This window comes from Monopterus albus, unplaced genomic scaffold (assembly GCF_001952655.1).
Source record: "Monopterus albus unplaced genomic scaffold, M_albus_1.0 scaffold273.1, whole genome shotgun sequence".
NCBI lineage: Eukaryota > Metazoa > Chordata > Actinopteri > Synbranchiformes > Synbranchidae > Monopterus > Monopterus albus.
In genome coordinates this window covers 404,485-422,182 of record NW_018128153.1, presented here as the reverse complement: position 1 = coordinate 422,182, position 17,698 = coordinate 404,485, and the positions used below count along the sequence as shown (strand labels likewise).

General features: G+C 41.3%; 1 protein-coding gene across 2 annotated transcripts in view; it reads left to right on the top strand.

Moving 5' to 3' along the window:
- LOC109972910 (mitochondrial import inner membrane translocase subunit tim16-like) overlaps nt 1–17,698 on the top strand; it is a 94,829-nt gene that overhangs the window by 22,948 nt on the left and 54,183 nt on the right. For both annotated transcript variants that reach the window (XM_020622148.1, XM_020622146.1), the window contains exons 8-9: nt 3,255–3,338; nt 3,776–3,858. In XM_020622148.1, the coding sequence (XP_020477804.1) occupies nt 3,255–3,338; nt 3,776–3,858 (167 nt within the window). The remainder of the gene's footprint in view (nt 1–3,254; nt 3,339–3,775; nt 3,859–17,698) is intronic.

Here is a 17,698-nt window from a genome sequence, read left to right as displayed (position 1 = left end):
CAGTAGACTCCTTGTTTCCTTATGAGGCTACATTCTAGTTCATCAGCGAGTAACTGCTATAATTCACTGGGAAACAGGCGTTACACTGACACACACATCTGGCGCTCAGCGATGGACCAGCATGACTGAATATGGCAAAGTGATGATGCAGAATTTTTTGGTGTTTACTCCTTCATATAATTTGAGCACAACCCGAGTTGCCTGCTGTTAACCAGAAATATGAATCAGACACCACATGTTGCCCCTAAAAAGCAGCACCAGTGTTATACAGGCCCTGAGCACATTAAAATAGTTTGAGCTCAACTTGCTCCTAGTTTGGTCAGAATGCCAGTTCTATATCGTCTTGCCCCTGGAAGGAAATCAGCCAGTGGTGCCGGTGATGAACAGCTCAGTGGCAATGAACTCTCTCTGTCTGTTTATATTGAGCTTCAGCCTTTCTATCTTCTTCCCCTGCTCTATTCTGATCTATTGCTTTTTAGTTTACTCTGGAACTGTCTTGTACATCTGTGCTATTTTAAATGACTCACTTGCATGGACTTATCAAGGCAAATAAGAGTTCATTTACCTGCATGAGGCATACTGACTGACTGACTTCAGGCAGAAATGTATATAAATCCTCAGCCCTGACTTAAATGTTTATTTATTCCAGTACTTATTATGAACTCTGTCAATGTTTTGGTAGCGTAACTTTAGAAATATGCTTGAGAGCCAGGTCAGTAGAACATTTTCTAATCCCTCTTGAAGAATAAAGCCATTTGGGAGCACACCACTAGCCAGAAACCCTCTGTGTAACATACAGATGTGTCGGATAAACCACCGGTATGGACAAAGATGTATCATCCCTGAGAGAGGTGCAACTGTGATTTGATATCAATCCAGGCTCTTGGTAGCATTATTAAATCCCCTCATAGCTGTGAATAATAAATTTAGTTTGAATCACCAGTGCTCAGTAAGCAAATATTCATCTGACTGCTGATGATTTATAGGTTGTTCTGCTTCACTGACAGGGATTGTTCCAGCACAGGAGTCTTGGCCTAAGCTGTGCCTATGGTGGAAAAAATTTATCATTTTGGGAAATATACTTGTTTTCCATCCAACCCACAGTTAGGAGATTTATATTCATTTCAACTGTATGTATACAGATCATGGATATGTGAGGTATCTATTCAGCTATGCATATCTTTACAAGATTAGCTTATTTGCTTTTTCCCTAGATGAGAAGATTGGTACCACAGTTAAGTTTGTGCATAGTGAAATAGATCGAATTGGCAATTAGCTTAGCCTAGCATAAAGTCTAGCCCACTACGGGGTTTCAAAGTTTGCCTGCTAACTCCTCTAAAGTGCACTAATTTACACGTTTTCATTTGTTTAATTTTACAGAAATGAAAATGTAAAAGTGACAGCCTATGGTTTTGGTGGAGTTGGCATGCTGCATGTGCTTAGTCACTGCCCCAAGTGGTTGTTGATTAATGACTCATCCTTAAATCAGTGTCTCCTTTCTGCATACCTGTATCTACTCAACAAGATAAGATGCAATTACAATACTCACATGGGGAAGGGAGTGAGCTCGTAAAATTCCTTTTTATTGAAGTCAATAAAGCATACAGCCAATCCACAGACTAAGAATGACAAACTTTATCCTCCATTTTTCTATGTCCTAAGTAAGATCTCCTGCTTGCTGCAACTACAGCAAGCCAACGAAAGTGTCATTTCATTTATTTATTTTTATTATCACTTATTGTCCACATGTACCAGAGCAAGAAGCACCCTGGTAAGGATTTGGAAAGAGCAACTGGTGATAAATGATTGGGTTTAGACAGTTTAAAGAAATGTAAATAACTAGAACCTCCTTGTTTCCCTCTCAGCAGTCGATTCTCAAACCATCAGGCCAGACAGGTGATAAGAGTGATGTCAGAAAGGAGAGGAAAGAAAGTGGGGTTTGAGTTAGAATTCATAGGACCCACATGTGTCCCTCCATGTGCACGTGTGCTTCCCAAACTGGATATAATATTCTGTGTTCATCCCTTTCTATCCAGCTGTTCAGCTTCAGTTGTACAAAGTGCCCGGTGGACTCAAACATAGTTGTTTGTCTATGAAGGTTGTACACTTCACGGCCCATTAGCCTACCTCATGTTGTGGGGGCCACCATGGCATCAAGTTCTCCTCAGTTGTTTTTAACAATTTGTCACCTGTAACCATTTAAGAGTGACATGAGAATGAGGCGGCACACACTATAGGTTGAGTGTTAATCCTTAGAAAAGCCTCTCTGTCATTGCCACACAGATCTCTAGCCATGCTCCTCGTGTGGCAATAAAAATGACAACAACAGTTTGGGAAGACACAGTGAACTGAGGGGCGAACAGCTCCTGATCCAGGGAAACTTCACCGTTGACTTCCAGTAGAACTTTAGTATTTACCAGAGGACCCAGAAACCGACTGTAAATATGAGATATTACCTGTAGTTGGGACCTTACAGATAAACAATAAATAGCAAAATGTTATGGCTTGTAAAGTCCTGGTTAGTAAAGAACCACACTTTTAACTGTGTGTTTGACATGAGCCAACCTCATTTATTAGTTTGTCCTTATCTACATAATTACTATACTTCTATGGCTTGAACTAATAGCATCTGAATGTTGAATACAACACACACAGAATTAATGCCCCCTTTCACTTCCCTCTTGCTCCATTTTAACATGTTGTCTTTACAAACATGCCATTCTCTTATTTCAACACTCAGTTGTTTTTAGGTATTAATTTTGGCAGCATGTGTCGTTTACATTTAAAGACCACCTGTCATACCCAGACTGGCAGTGCTGTTTTGACACATATTCCTCATTGTAACAGCGTAACTAAGTCTCAGCACCATGAGCACACACACAGACACAGTCTCATTTGGTAATTTAAGCTGCAGTCAGGGCAGAAGTCACCTTGTCTGCTACATAAGCAACAACAACGGCTTCTTACATGGGACAAGCCCTGTTTTGTCCAACCACAGGGATCTGTCAGAGGCATCTGGGAATAGTCCTGTTTGTCTTCCTTCCTCTCTGCCATTTTCCCTTCCCTGCAAATCATTCACTCGTCACCCCCTTGTTATCTTGAACTTCAAGGATATGTTTAAATGTAGGGATCATTTTAGACACACTGACTTAAAGAATTCAAGATCAAGTAGTTGGGTAAAATGTATTTAAATTGTCTTGTTGTGATGCTGTTGGGAGTACCTGAGTTAAATGTTTGCATTGTTTGTCCCATAGAGTGCCAAGTGTCTCCAGAACAACAAGGATTCACGCATCCTGTGGGCCAAAGATGAGCTTTTACTGACCAGCGGTTTTGATATGGTGAGAAACTCTTAGGCATGGCTTGTTAAGTGTGTTTTTACACATTACATGGACAGGATTATTTGTTTTTTTTTTTATGTAATCAAGTGCATGTGCATATACATTGTGCTAATACAATGGTTCTGCAATAAATCCACCTTTCGTGATAGCGATACTGTTCAGTTTTTGTGGAAACAGTTTGAGATTGGTGATGATTTGTGTGTTTGGATGATATACTACATCAAGCAGACTTTATTTATTTCCTGAATTTTAATTATAATATTAACTATCCATGATTCTTAACAGTGGAGTGAATATAACTGCTTTATGCAGACCAAGATGTGGCATGACTTTTAACTCAGTATAACAGAACTCTTCTCTACTGCTTTATCCCTGGTGTCTATACTTTGTTTCTGCCTCCCTTTGCAGTCATTACTGTCTCATCTTATTGTGTGCAGATGCGTAGTCGGGAGGTGAGGCTTTGGGACAACAGGAAGTTGAGCTCTTCTCTCAGCTCTGTGTCACTTGGCACTTCGAGTGGGTGAGTACTGCATCAGTGTGCAATCCTTGCCCTCATAACGGACTGGCCCGGTCATGACACAGACAGTTTTGCACTTTAATGTCTGTCAGTGTGAGTGAGAAGGGTCACGTGCTACAGTACAAAGTGTGATTGTATGTGATTTGGTATACAGTGTATGTGTGTGGTATGTGAATATTGTTATGTGGCATTTACATATGTGGAAGGAGGCATGCAGACCTCCCAGAGATGCCAAAGTTGTGACAATGTCCCTATACATATTTGCCATTTCCTGGGTCAGAGCAGAGCACACAGAGTTTCTTCCAGCAGAGGACAGTGTGTGTGTACATGTTTGCCATTTCCTGGGTCAGAGCAGAGCTCATAGAGTCTCTTCCAGCAGAGAACAGTGTGTGTGTACATGTGTGTGTGCTCTGCATCTCTCTGTCCATACCTACTTCTAAGGGTCAGGCAACAGAAGTAGACACACTGACACTTTTCACTTTGACTCACCACTTGTAATTTCTGCTCCTGACCTTGTCCAGTCGCTGCGTTTGTTTTTCCAAACACGGCTGCCTAAAGCTAGAGCAGAGCAGGAGCGTGGCCGGGCTCCAGGGAGGAAAGGAATGGAAGGATGGATGAAGAAAGGGAACAGAGGGGGTGGGAGTGAGGGCTCCCTTGTCAAATCCAGCTCGTGCATTTTAGTCCTATTATAAACAGTTTGGCAGGCCAAGTCATTCCAAACTGGAGCTGACAAGACTTTGCCAGGTCATGCAGCATGCTTTAGTGGATTATATAAATGTATTATTACTGTAAAAAGGGAGTGAGGTAGCAGCACAGAGCACTCAGAGAAAGAGAGGTGTATGTTTGATCTTTATTGCTGTGGCACAGCTATGGCAGCAAAGATTTCACTTCTGTTATTCGGTACAGACATGAAAAACTGTGCTGACGAGCAGTAGGTGTGAAGATAAACAGTGTACATTTATGTAAAGTGTGAGCAGTTTTTATTAGCCCATGTCGCTGTTTTTTCTTCCCTTTACAATCAGTGTGTGTGGGAGAGGTATTGACACAGCGGGGTCCTAAATAACAACCTCCGCTCTTCTTCCTCCCTCTGCCCTTGTGTTCGCCACTCATTCCTTAACTTCCTCTTTCATTCGAGTGAGACAGATAGCTGCCTGTCTGAGTGCCTTTTTAGAATCTTTTGCATTGTTTGGTGCAGCATTCATTTCATGAAAATGGAGGCTATATGGTGATACTTTTTAAAGAAATATCCCATTACCAAAAAAAAATATGTTTTGTGATATACTGTATGTACTAGATGTTTGGAAAAAATCCCACAATGCAGTTTAGCAAATAGCACATCAAGAACTGTGTGTCTGCAAAAACCCACAGAAGACGGTGCTAAAAAGTATATTTTACAGGAAGGCTTTTCTTTCTGGTGTGTCTGCTTGTAAAAAGAAGAATGTTGAGGTTTACACAGAGTCTGTAGCTGCTGTATTGTAGGTGTGATGATGATTCAACTTAAAGAAAATGTGATGTAGTAACATGAGGATTTCTTCCAAAATGTCCGGCTCATCTGGGGACAACGTGTTGAGCATTCCAGATGCTTTCTTACTCAGTACCGTAAATTTTTATGGGTTTGTGCACATTTTCTTGGCCAACAGCCAAATAACGCTTTCCTGCATTTATGTGTTGACCCATTGGCAGTATGTCTTTTATTAAATCCCTTCAGTCGTGCTATCGTATGTTGGGATGGTGTGTCAGAGAGCTATCACTCCCAAGGTCACATCCCCTTCAGATGCTGCACCCCAGCACTGATATAAAACAGATAGACAGTCCAATGACAAATGAGACCTTGCCCTTTGCTTCTTATTTTTCACATCTTATTTGCCACAATAGTCACAATGTTCTTTCCCAACATTTCTTCTTCCAGTAATGCTTTTTATTGACCCTGAGAGATGTCTCATAAAATTTCTCAAATTGCATATTTCAGTTTCTGTTTTTCTCAAAAGCTGAGCGGTTGTGTTAGACGTTGGCACACCAGCTATACAGATTTTATTACACCGTTTTCTTCAAACTCTTTTGTTAAATTTACATTAAAGTTAATTTTTCCTTATGCTAATTACTCTTTTCATTTTGTTTATTAGCAGCTTGTCATATACATATGATTCCTCGCCTTACATTTTCACCTACTCCACCTTGCTCCATGGTCTTTCTAAATGTAGCTGGAGCTTATACTGAGGGCCTGTTGAGACTTTTTACTGCTGTTATAGCTTCGGCCTCTGTTATTGTCTGTTCTGAAATGTAAAGGTGTCTGATTCGAGACACTGTCAAAAATAAACGTGACTTCAGGAGTTAAACTGAGGGCACAATACAATCACTACTTCCCATTCAGTCATTTCCATCTAAGCACCGACTAAACACTATATGAAGATAAACAGCTCCTAGACGTAGTCTGCAATCAGCAATCGCTGATAACTGAAGGAATCACTGTTTCTTGGTAGTGGACAAGGTCATAATGTTTGTTATTGCTGGTTGTTTACTCAGTCTTGTTGTATCTTTTTTTTTTAAATCAATGTTTTATAATGTAATGGCAACATAGAGACATTAATTTCCACTAATGCTCAGTATTTCAGTGTACACTGTAAAGGCACTTAGGCAAAGGTGTCGTACTTTACCATCATTCAGCTTGTTCCCTTCAGCAAGAGGCTGTCCTCAAGTTCCCTTTGGCCTTCAGAGTTAAAATCTTTCTGATTCTGATCTATCACCGTAGGTTTTCTGTGGATAATTGTGTTTTAGTTCAACATCGCCTTCAGTTCATATCACTTATGTTTTACAAAGAAACTACGAAGCAGACAAAATACTGTAATCAACAGGAAACCTTGTCTTCTTTTTTCTCTGCACTTGATAGATTAAGGTCAAACAACTGTAGTGGGGCATTTCCGCCCTGTCATTTTAGTCCTGATGTGCACATAAAGATGAATTTGTTCTTTTTTCCTTTCCTTCGTTTAATTTGAAGGGCTGTGGTAAACATGGTGTGTAATTGGAGCAGCAAGCTGGCTTGTATTAGGTTAGCTGTGCTCATCCACTACATTCAGTAGGACTGTTTTCTTTGGAGTATCACAACATAAAGAGGCCTGGGAGCGTGAGCCAGTAAAATGGGGTTGTGGGTGGAATATAATTTGGATGGAGAATAATGGAGGGGAAATGTTTATTTTTTGGTTGGGGTTGAAATGGAGACTGAAAAACTGAGGGATGGAGAGTGACGAGTGTGAGTGTGTTTTTAACTGTGGAGAGGTAGCAGGCCCATTTTCCATATAAACTGCAGATCTGGACATTGAAGACCTGTGTGCATCTTTGTGTACCGCTCTCTCTCTCATGAACTAGATTTATAATAATGGGTTTAACTGGATAGTTAAGCCAGCTGTAATCAGTGAACTTTACAACAGGGCACATTTGCAACCAGCTTGCCCTGTAAAAGCTTGAGAGGTCATAATAAATATTCATACTTCCCAGCTTAAGAAGCTACACACACAGATTAACCACACTCACACAGCATAGTCTTGATTTTGCGTGCCTGTATAGTAGCTTGTTATTGAGTGATAAAGCTGCCAGTGAGCTCTTTGAGGGTCATTGATTAGGTAGTATTCAGCATGATGAAACTGTAACCTTAGAGAAAGTGCTGGCTTTAAGCCTAACCTCTGTAATTGTCCTCAGTCACTTTCAATGTTCTGCCCCTCTCCTCAAACACAACACATCTATGCATATACACACATGCTTCTTTGATTACTCTTTATCTTCATCGTCTTTTTTTTTTTTCCTGGCATGAGGCTGATTAAAACAGATCACCATGACCTGGTGCACACCAGCATCCAGTCTGCTGATTGGAAAAGACATAAGCCACGTCCCTGGAGAGCCAGCTCCACTGTTTTTCTAAGTCAGTCATGGGTTACACAAAGAACTTGCCTTCAGAGGCAAGCAGCGCTGACAGATTGTGCTGTTAGCTGAGTGAGGTTTTGCTGTGGACAGATGGGAGTACTCCAGGTGAGGTGCATGCACACCCTCTATTGGCTCTCCACAATCTATTTCTGTATGTTTTTCTACCCGGGTTGTGCTTGAGAGCAGGGCCCAGTCATTGGGCGTAATTGAGCCAAATTCCCTTTAATCAGGTGGACCGAGAAGAGACCGGTGCCCCAGAAGAGAACTGGCCTTTTACAGAACAGTTCCCCCTTTTTCTTACCCGAGCACAGGCACTCTAAAATCAGTCCCAGATGAATGGGGATTAGGTGCAGCTGCTAACCAAACCAGACAAACATTTTAAAAAAGCCACAATGTTTGAAGCAATAGTTTGACCTTGCTCCTTTCTCAGAGTTCACTTTGTGAGAGAAAATGGTGTGTTGTTATTTGGGTCCAGTTCAGAAACTTATATTTAATGTGGAGGGCAAGGCAAAACTATAACTGTCAACTGAATCTTGGGGTCAAGTTGTCAGTTCAGCTGCTGCACCCCTGCTCAAGAATGGCCTTAGGGGATGGTAGAGAGTAACAATGTGACCGCATGCGCTCTGTCAAAGAACCTGAACCCAACGTTCTGACAGATGAAATGTGGTGTCTGGAATCTGTTAGTCATTTGGGGATTCAGTTTGTGATTCAGTGGAGGGGGAGGCTTGACCAAGAAGAGAGGATGGAAAAGGAGGAGTGAATTCTGAAATCCCCTCATATATATATTTTTTTTCAGGAGGTATTCTGTCTTTCTTAACTTTTATGGCCTTCTCGTAGCAGTCCTAACCTTTCACTCCATAATGCTTCATTGGAGCAGTCCTCTGTTCCTCTCTCAAGCGCTTTGACTAATCAGTCAAAAACACAGCCATTATTGTTTGGTGAATCCTTTCTTTATCTCACCTATTAGACTTTCTCTGTTACTGTTTGTCTCTCCACTCCTCTCTTTCTAACTTTTCTCTTTATCCTACTCAGTTGAAATGGAAACCAGGAGCTGTCTTTGAAGGTGCTGGTGTCTGGGATTCTAATTAAGTATTTTTTTTTTTAGAGCAATGCCTAATGGAGCCTTCCAGAACTGGTAAAAACACATGGAAGTATGCGGAGTGTTTGGCAGGCAATATTTAATATAATTCATGGAGGGTTTTGATTTCATCCCACAGGTATGTGCTCAGCAATCCAGGGACCAGAAAGACCCTTTTTGTGTGAATTGCTACAGAAGGAAAAATAGAAAGTCCCTTCCTCCCACCTTCAGCTACTGTACCTCCTTTCTACCTACCTCCTCCTCCTCCTCCTCCTCCTCTTGACTGGCAATAACATTTGGGATTTTTGTTTCACCAAAGGTCTTCACACTATTTTGGGCCATTTCAGACTTTTCTCCCTGCTCTATGGGGTAGATATCCAGTAGCTGAGCATCTGATAGAGATGTGAGGAAGGCTTGTTTGGCAGAATGGCACAAGGCTAAAGTGGAAACAGCATGGGTCATTATTCACAAAATGTAGATGCAGTGTTAGGAAATGAATAAACACACTGCTGTTAAGTGTCAGTGCACGAGGAGTGTTTGTGGAAGAAGCTGAAGGAGGTATTAAAATGCACAAGGCTGGGTTAGTTCCCCATTTGCTGTATAATTGTGCTTAGTTTCCTTTACACTGTTTTCCAAGCCTTCTGTTATCCCTCTCTTCATTTTTTTTTTCTTTATTGTGAATTTTTTATTCAATTTGTCTGCGATGTCTAACCTGACATGATTGTGTCTTTCATGAAAATCAGTAACCGTCGTGCAGCAGAGCTCCAGTTCAAGTTCCGCACAGCAGTCACCTTCTGGACGCTGGCCACTTATCTGTGCTGTGGCAGAAAGAATATTTTGAACAACAGAGAGAAGTGTGTTCCTCATTAGTAGATGGTTTCCACTGCGCTGCAGTCTTGCCCTCACTGTGGCCTCAGGGACTGCTGCAGATTGGCAGCCTGTTGTGGCCTTACAAGCAAGAGTTAAATTACAGTGGAATAAATGTAACAACTTAGGATGAGCTTAAATATTCTTTTCATATTCTACATCTGGTGGCTGGTCAGAAACATTTTACAGTTTCACCCTAAAATAATTATCGCTTTGGCTGTCTGTTTAGGACCATTGTCCTCCTACACAATAATGGATTGTATAATCGCCATTCATTCTGCTACTACTGTCAGAAGAGACCATGCCAAAATGCCACCTTCATTATGTTTAACAGACTAGGCAGTATTTGCTGAATTTCTTCTTCATGCTTTCATTTTTTGTTGGTACAGGCTGATCTATGTCTCATCTGTTCATAATTGTGATGTGTGGATTGATCCTGAATTGTCAGTAGTTCTGATCCCAGTGTTTCCTCTTCTAAGATTGATTCCCCATGTTAAAAGATTTTTATCTTAAATAAGTTGTGTAATTTGATAAGATAAGATGAATCTTTATTAGTCACTTGATGGGGAGATAAAAGGTATTGTTTTATCATCAACAGGAGACAGTAAACAGTAACTACACTATCCATGGCAGCCAAATTAATACCCAGTTGATAGGAACTACTTGTCCTTCCGCCTATGATACTCATATGGGAACTACTGCTCTGTAAATGTGTGAGACACTGCAGAATGAGAAAAACTTTTAGTCTGGAGTCTCTTAGCAACAGAGCGGATGTCATATCTTGCACCAAATTGTATCAAGAAAAATCACATTGTCCCATCCCTAGTCACATATTGTTCCAGACATTTACAATTTTATGCTATAGCTACGTTTTTGCAAACTAACTTTGTCATGCATTTCTTAGAAAGTTCCAGTTATTCTTTCAGTATGTTATTGTTCACTGTACTGGTCTTCCATGTTCTAACTGGTGATTTGAGGAGCTCCATTATGTTTGGTGTAAATTGAGTCATTTGAAGCTGTACCTTGGCACTTGAACAACATAGTAATTGTTTCATTTCAGATCTAGCCAAAAAATGTAACATACAAGTGTCACTCTCCAAATATCTTTAGCCCGTCAGTGACAATAGTGGTTTAAAGCTAATCTCATAATATGCTAGGTAATAGCTTTTCTTTTGTGTAAATGGCTAATGTACCATCAGTACAGCACTAATCCACATCTGGCGCTAAAGCAAATCCAACCCAACTTTCCTTTTCCTTTTTTTTAGGTGTTTAAGTTAGCAGACATTTCCTGTCATATAATAGAAAGAACAGGCTATGATCATGTTTCCATGATAGAAACCAGTGATCCTCGGCCCGTCGTTGGCTGGCCGGATGTCTGAAAAGGACACTCAAGAAAACAGAAGGAAATTCTTAAAAATTAAAGAGGCTCTGTGATTGGTCAGTAGCAGGTGGGCCACATGTGATTCTGGCTGATGCCACTTCCTATGTGGGTCTAGACTATGGAAACCTGTCACTGAAGCACAGTTATTTTAATGGGAAAGTACTGAGGCATGCCACTGCTCTCTATCTGTGTGTGCTTTCACTTCCTAACTGGTCATATGATTGGGTGCTCTACTGCCTCATTGTGTTTTCATTGTGTTGATATACCTGAAGTTGAGACATATGTACAGGTGGGTGTAATGTATGCATATGTACTGCTGTGTGTGTGTGTCTTCATATCTATCTGCACACAAGTTGCTGTGTAGTAAGTGGACAACAGAGAGCAAAAGAGCAGGGAAAGGACTGAAAAGATTTCAGTTATCTGTGTAAATGACAACAAAAGCTGCTCTGCACCTGCATGGCCTCCTTGTTTTGCTGCCCATGGTTATGTGTGCATCTGTATAAGTTCCCTTGGCCTAAGCAGATTTAAAAAAAATGTGATAAAAATATTATGTATCGAGGAGCTGAAGAGGTGCCCACGAAAACCCCCATTGTGCAAAGAAAGTAAGTGGGAGGAAAAAGAAGAAAAGGTGGAGGCCCCACGGGGAGAACACCACTTGGTCTTTAGTCTGCGTGCTCCTAAAGAAACCTCTCTGGACTTTGCTGCTCTAACATCAGCTGAAAGTCCTCTGTATGTGGCCAGCTAACATTATTGCAGAAAGGTCAGTTAGTCAGAGAGCTATGGGGGGGGGGGTAGAGGTCTTGTAAGAGCTGTCTTTCATGCAGAACTGTTTACTCTGGCATCAAAAGATGATGAGGAAAGCAGACATTGAAAGTTAAGTTTAAGGCATCCTTAGTTCTTACACTAGAAAACTAATATGGCATCTTAATCTACTGTTTCAAACTACCGTACCGGCCTTTAAATGGTGATATTAGGGTGAACAATCACTGATGCGGGCACGCAGAGCTACATGAATAATTGTGAAAGGGTGATTTGCTGTGGTGTGCTGTGTTCCGTAAAATTTGTGAAGTCTCTCACCTGTAGCTCCTGTTGCAAAAGTCTCCTCAAAGTGTTTCTTGTTCTGGTCAATTATCCATTGAGTTGTGCACATATAGCCATTATAGGGGCACTCTTCCTTTGTTTGGCTGTTTGTGTGTATGTGTGTGTGTGTTGAGGTCATGTGGGACACAGGTGTCTCTCACACAGCAAGCCAACCATGAGCTGGAGGGGCTGCATTCCTACCAACAATCTGGATCTCTCAACAACACACATAGAGACATGTATTCCCAGTTACAAGCATGATAGACATGCTACACTGTTATATATATATACACACACATGCCCAGACGGATCTGCCATTCCTTACTGTTTTCAGCACACACAGACCATCGCCAAACAATATTAATCATCACCCTCATGATTTTCCAGGTGGATTGACAGACTAAATCATACAGGTCTTTCTTTGTTTTAAAATGCTGCACAGGTGATACTTAACAAGATGGCACACTTTAAAACTGACAGTGTGAATTCTGCTTCTTTGTTGTTGTTCTTTCTTTTCATTTTTAAGTCAGGTGTTCTTACTTTCGCTTTGACTGTCTGAATGTAGTGATATGTTTGTCAGGCAGCATAATGATTATATGAGCCTTACATTAGAACATATCTCTCTTTAACAGCTCTCTTCTTTTAGTTGCTATTTTTTGTACAAACCAGGAAGTAATTTTTTCTTCATTTTCCAGTTTTGTTTACTATATCCTGCTGTTTTCCTTCCCACTTTTCTTTTTATGCCAGCATTCTGGATTGGATCTTAGTCAGGGTGGAAAAAGCACTCCTTGTTAAAGCACCTTAGACAAACATGTTTGACCAACAGATCAACCTGGAGAATGAGGGAGTGGCAGGGAAATATTTAAGGGACTTCTTGTTCCTTAGAGGCCAAAGCTGGTGAGCCACTCTGACCTCCCTGGGTGGTGTGGGAATAAACCTTTCATTACTACTGAACTGAAAATTCACAAGCTTGATGGATGCATGATGATGGAAATTTGTACACACAGAACTAGTGAGGTGGCCTGTGTTATTCTTTACTTTTCTAAACACATCCTGGCCATCATGGTCCATCCATGGTCCACTGGTGCTGCAAAGCTGTGGGGAGTCCGAGCTGCGAGCTGGTAGTGCTGCACACTGTCTCCACAGGCAGCTACAAGCTAACTACTGTGCAAACTAATCATCTGAATAATTTTGGAGCACAGAGAACAGAGGTGAACTAACCTTTTTATAAAGCCTCTCACTTGTCTCTCATTTGACTTGGCCCTGTACCATTTATATGAATACATGTTCTACAGGTTCAGTGGTAGAAAGGCCAGGGTACCCTACTTTACTTTGTACAATGTGTTTTTGACCCAGTCTTATAACAAAAGTGCTTGTAATTGCTCTGAATGGAACCCTTAAAGGTGAAAAGCCTACAGTTATAGCGCTGGACAAGACCTGAACATACAGCTGATTAGTAATTGTACAAAACCAGAACCTTGTGTAACATTTTGGACCGGCTGTGAAGAATAACAAAAGAGCTTGAGAGAGAAGTTCTTAACCTGGAACATTTTCTTACCACAGCACATGTAGCTAATCGCTGCACGAAGTTGTGTGCTTGATGGGTTTTTGTTTTTGGAAGGTTACAAAAATTACCAGTGTAGGAATTGTGGAGCTATAGGTGGTTTCAGACATGCAACAACTACTACTTCAGTCTCTCTCCATTAAGGTTGTGCTATTCACCAGTGTGCTTCAGTTTTCTCTTTAACAGAAAGCCTTTATGTCTTAGGTCCTTGCTTTCCCTGTCCTATATGACATGACATGCCCATTCCACCTTTACTGCTATAAAGTTTCTGTCTTGTGACCATAATGAAGAGGTGGGAGGCTGGGAGTCAGTGTAACTGGTATGGAACATCACTGCTTGCCAACCATATGCTGGAAAAACCAAGATTGTTGAAAGACATAAGGCCTTTGAATAACACACACGAGCATCTCCCAACCTAAAATCCACAGTGACTGGAGTAAGTCCCGTGAAAATAGATGGAAAAGACGAGCTGCCTAGAGAGACAAAGATGAGGACAGAATGAAAGCGAAAAAGAAAAAATTCTGCATTGGCAGCTGAGACGGAGTTGGCACTGTGTGTTCTGCTCCTGACCTTCAGTGGGTTAGTGTAAATTATATCTCTTATGAGGGGAAAATATGTGGTGGTTAAACTGGAGTGACCCCTCCTTCTCTCATCGTCTCTGTCTGCTGTCGTTTATTTTTTAGTTGGAGTGCTCCAGCCACCTTTCAGACCCCCTTCACATCCTTTTCTTTCACATTCTCTTCTTTATCTCAAAATCCGTTCATTTCTTTCTCCATAACTCCAGTCCTGTTTTGTTTGTCATCACATCTCCCTCCTCCATCTCAAACCTCTGCTTTGACATCAGCCTCTCTGCACTCCTGTACCACATCTCTCGCTCTCCACAGTTATGCTATTTTCTGCTGTGCATGGAGGATACATTTAGCTCGTGGTCACTGGGGAAGTGATGGCTACATTAGTGGGTTAGGGGAAGGGGGTCTGGTGAATCGCTACCTTCTCTTAGCCACAGTGGGCTCTGTGCGGGCTGATGCAGACTTTCCACCAGGGTGAACCCATTAGCTTGGGGTACCTACTAGGGTGCTCAGCCGCAGTATCCACACAACCAGGCCACAGCCTGGGCTGGCAGGCACCCACACAGGCACGTGGCGTCAGCCTGCCCAGTGGGTGTCCCTGTTGATGTTTGTTTTGTGTGGTGGCTGGTTTCCCACTGTGCTGTAGTGACCGACACACCACCCAGCCCAGCACACCGCCCTTTCTCCAAGAAATACCCTCTACGACTCTTGCCAAGCTCCCAACAGTTGTGAGCTGCAAGTAGCATCTGTCACTGCAACTGGACAGAGGTCAGCTATGGCTGCAGGTCCACATACTGAGGTAATGAAGTGCTTAGGCCATAGTTACATGACCATACTGGTGGATTTGCATGGTTTAACTCATGAAATGCAAATTGTGTATATTTCAAATTGCTGCCTAAAGCATACTATATACAGTGGGTATGGAAAGTATTCAGACCCCCTTAAATTTTTCACTCTTTGTTATATTGCAGCCATATGCTAAAATCATTTAAGTTATGATTCTCATTTGCTCTGACATGCACTGTGAGCTGTAGAGTCTAATATAGACAGGTGTGTGGCTTTCCTAATCACGTCCAATCAGTATAATCAAACACAGCTGGACTCAAATGAAGGTGTAGAACCATCTCAGGGATGATCAGAAGAAATGGACAGCACCTAAGTTAAATATATGAGTGTCACAGCAAAGGGTCTGAATACTTATGACCATGTGATATTTCAGTTTTTCTTTTTTAACAAATCTGCAAAAATGTCAAAAATTCTGTGTTTTTCTGTCAATATGGGGTGCTGTGTGTACATTAATGAGGAAAAAAATGAACTTAAATGATTGTAGCATATGGCTGCAATATAACAAAGAGTCCAACAGAAAAGCATTAGATTCATAAGCTGTGGGGGAGATGAACAGCAACATTTACTGTACAACTGTTTTAGTATATTTGACATAATGAGAAGGACAATGTTAAATGGTGCAACAACAAAATGTCAAGAATTGTACGACTGTCACCCAAAAAAAGGTTTAAATTCAAGTGCTTCTTAAGATGCAAAAAATGGAAGACTTTTTAAAAGAGTCCGTTGCATCTCTGAGTTTGTTTTTTTGTCTGTATGTTTTGGAAATGTGGGACTTATTTGTTGCCCTACATGGTTTGTACAGAGTTGGTAACTGGTTCGCATACAACATGTATTACTAGGAGGTTGGTCAATTGTCTATATTTTCCTTTTGACAAAAGTTAAAATTTTGATTTCTAAAATGAGAGTTTTTGGTGTCATCTTTGAACAGGTTCAGATTTTATTAAGCTCTGCTCACTTCGATCATTTCTTGCACAACTTTACTGTTGCTATCAAAGGGTACCACTTAGACAAATGTAAAGAGGCTTCTAACACTGTTGACTTAAGATCTATAAGATGACGTGTGTTAGTCCCTGTTTAGCCCTAACTTCTCAAGATACAGTATGTAAGCCAGCACTAATCACCAGACGACAACCTGTAAACATAAGTCTTATCCTGGCCTACTATTCATGCGCCAACTCACTGCTAAACAGCTCCCAGACACTTGTGACTGTCCAGATCTTCCCTATGGACAGGATTAGCAGATCAGTATTTTGTGTGCTGGAGTGTAATGACTCGCTCGGAAACACACCATCCTTCTGCTGAGTGTCATTAAATGCGTGGAACAAACAGGTGTTTGTTGGCTGGAAGTTGATGGCCCATTTCTGTGAGGTTAGAGTTCATAGGCAGGGGTCAAAGGTCAGGTGACCTCAGCCCTGTGATAGCAGGATGTTTGAGATGGTCATTACGTTCTGGCAATGAACATTTGTGTTTGGGCTGGATGTGTGTTTGGGGGAAATGGGATTAGTGTGAATGATGTGGATTATTGAAGCCAACCACTGTGCCAGAGAACGTTAAAACAGCACAACTCTGTGTGCTGGGAGGGCACACTCGTACGTAGCCAGTTTAAATAAGTTGTTTAACACATTTTACTTGGTTTTCCCCTTAACCAACATCCTTGCAAATAATGCCAAATGCACCTTATACACAACAACTGTTTATGAAAATGTAAAAAACTTACTTGGAGCATCTAATCCATTTATACCTGTCAAGTGTAAGAGGTGCATATAAATCATGCTGTCTACCACAGACACCAGAAAAACACCTGCTGAGATTACGTGCATGCACACACAGACACACACCCACACACACACAATGTCTCAGGGGTGTAGAAATAACTTGAATACACTATTCCACACCTAAGTGCACTGGTGTTGGTAGAGCTAAATATTCAAATGGTTTTTTGTTTTCTTTACTTGCCCATACCCGTAATATGCCCACCCACGTTACAGCATAGTTCCGCTCAGTTTGATATTACACAGGAGCTTCAGCCACAAACAATGTGCAATCTGCAGATGTGTATACACAGCACAGCCATGTTGCAAGTAGAGTTTAAAAGTTAGTGCAGTATGTGTACATAGCAGCGTTTGATGAATGTCTGCTGGTGTAGAAGGATGTATTGGGGCCTGAATGCTTGACCCCAGGGATTTCTATGTTTATAAGTACTTTATTATTATTTTCCTAATGCACATTCCTTTTTCTTGTTTGCACATTCTTTTTCTCCTTTATTCACTCAGTCTTATCTTGTCTACTCGTCGCTTTACAGAAGAACATTGTACATATACACTGAGAGCCGCTGTACCAGAGTCAGATTCCTCGTGTGTCCAACACACCTGGACAGTAAAGCTGATTCTGATTCTTTGGCTGGCATGCTCCTCATCAGTGTGCTGCTCTTCAGTTGTCGATGTGCTTCTGGTACTGTGTTTGTGAGCAGGTTTCAACTCTAAAATATCTGGGAAAGTAATAAGTGGAAGAATAAAAAAAAAAGGCGACCAGAGGGAGAGAGG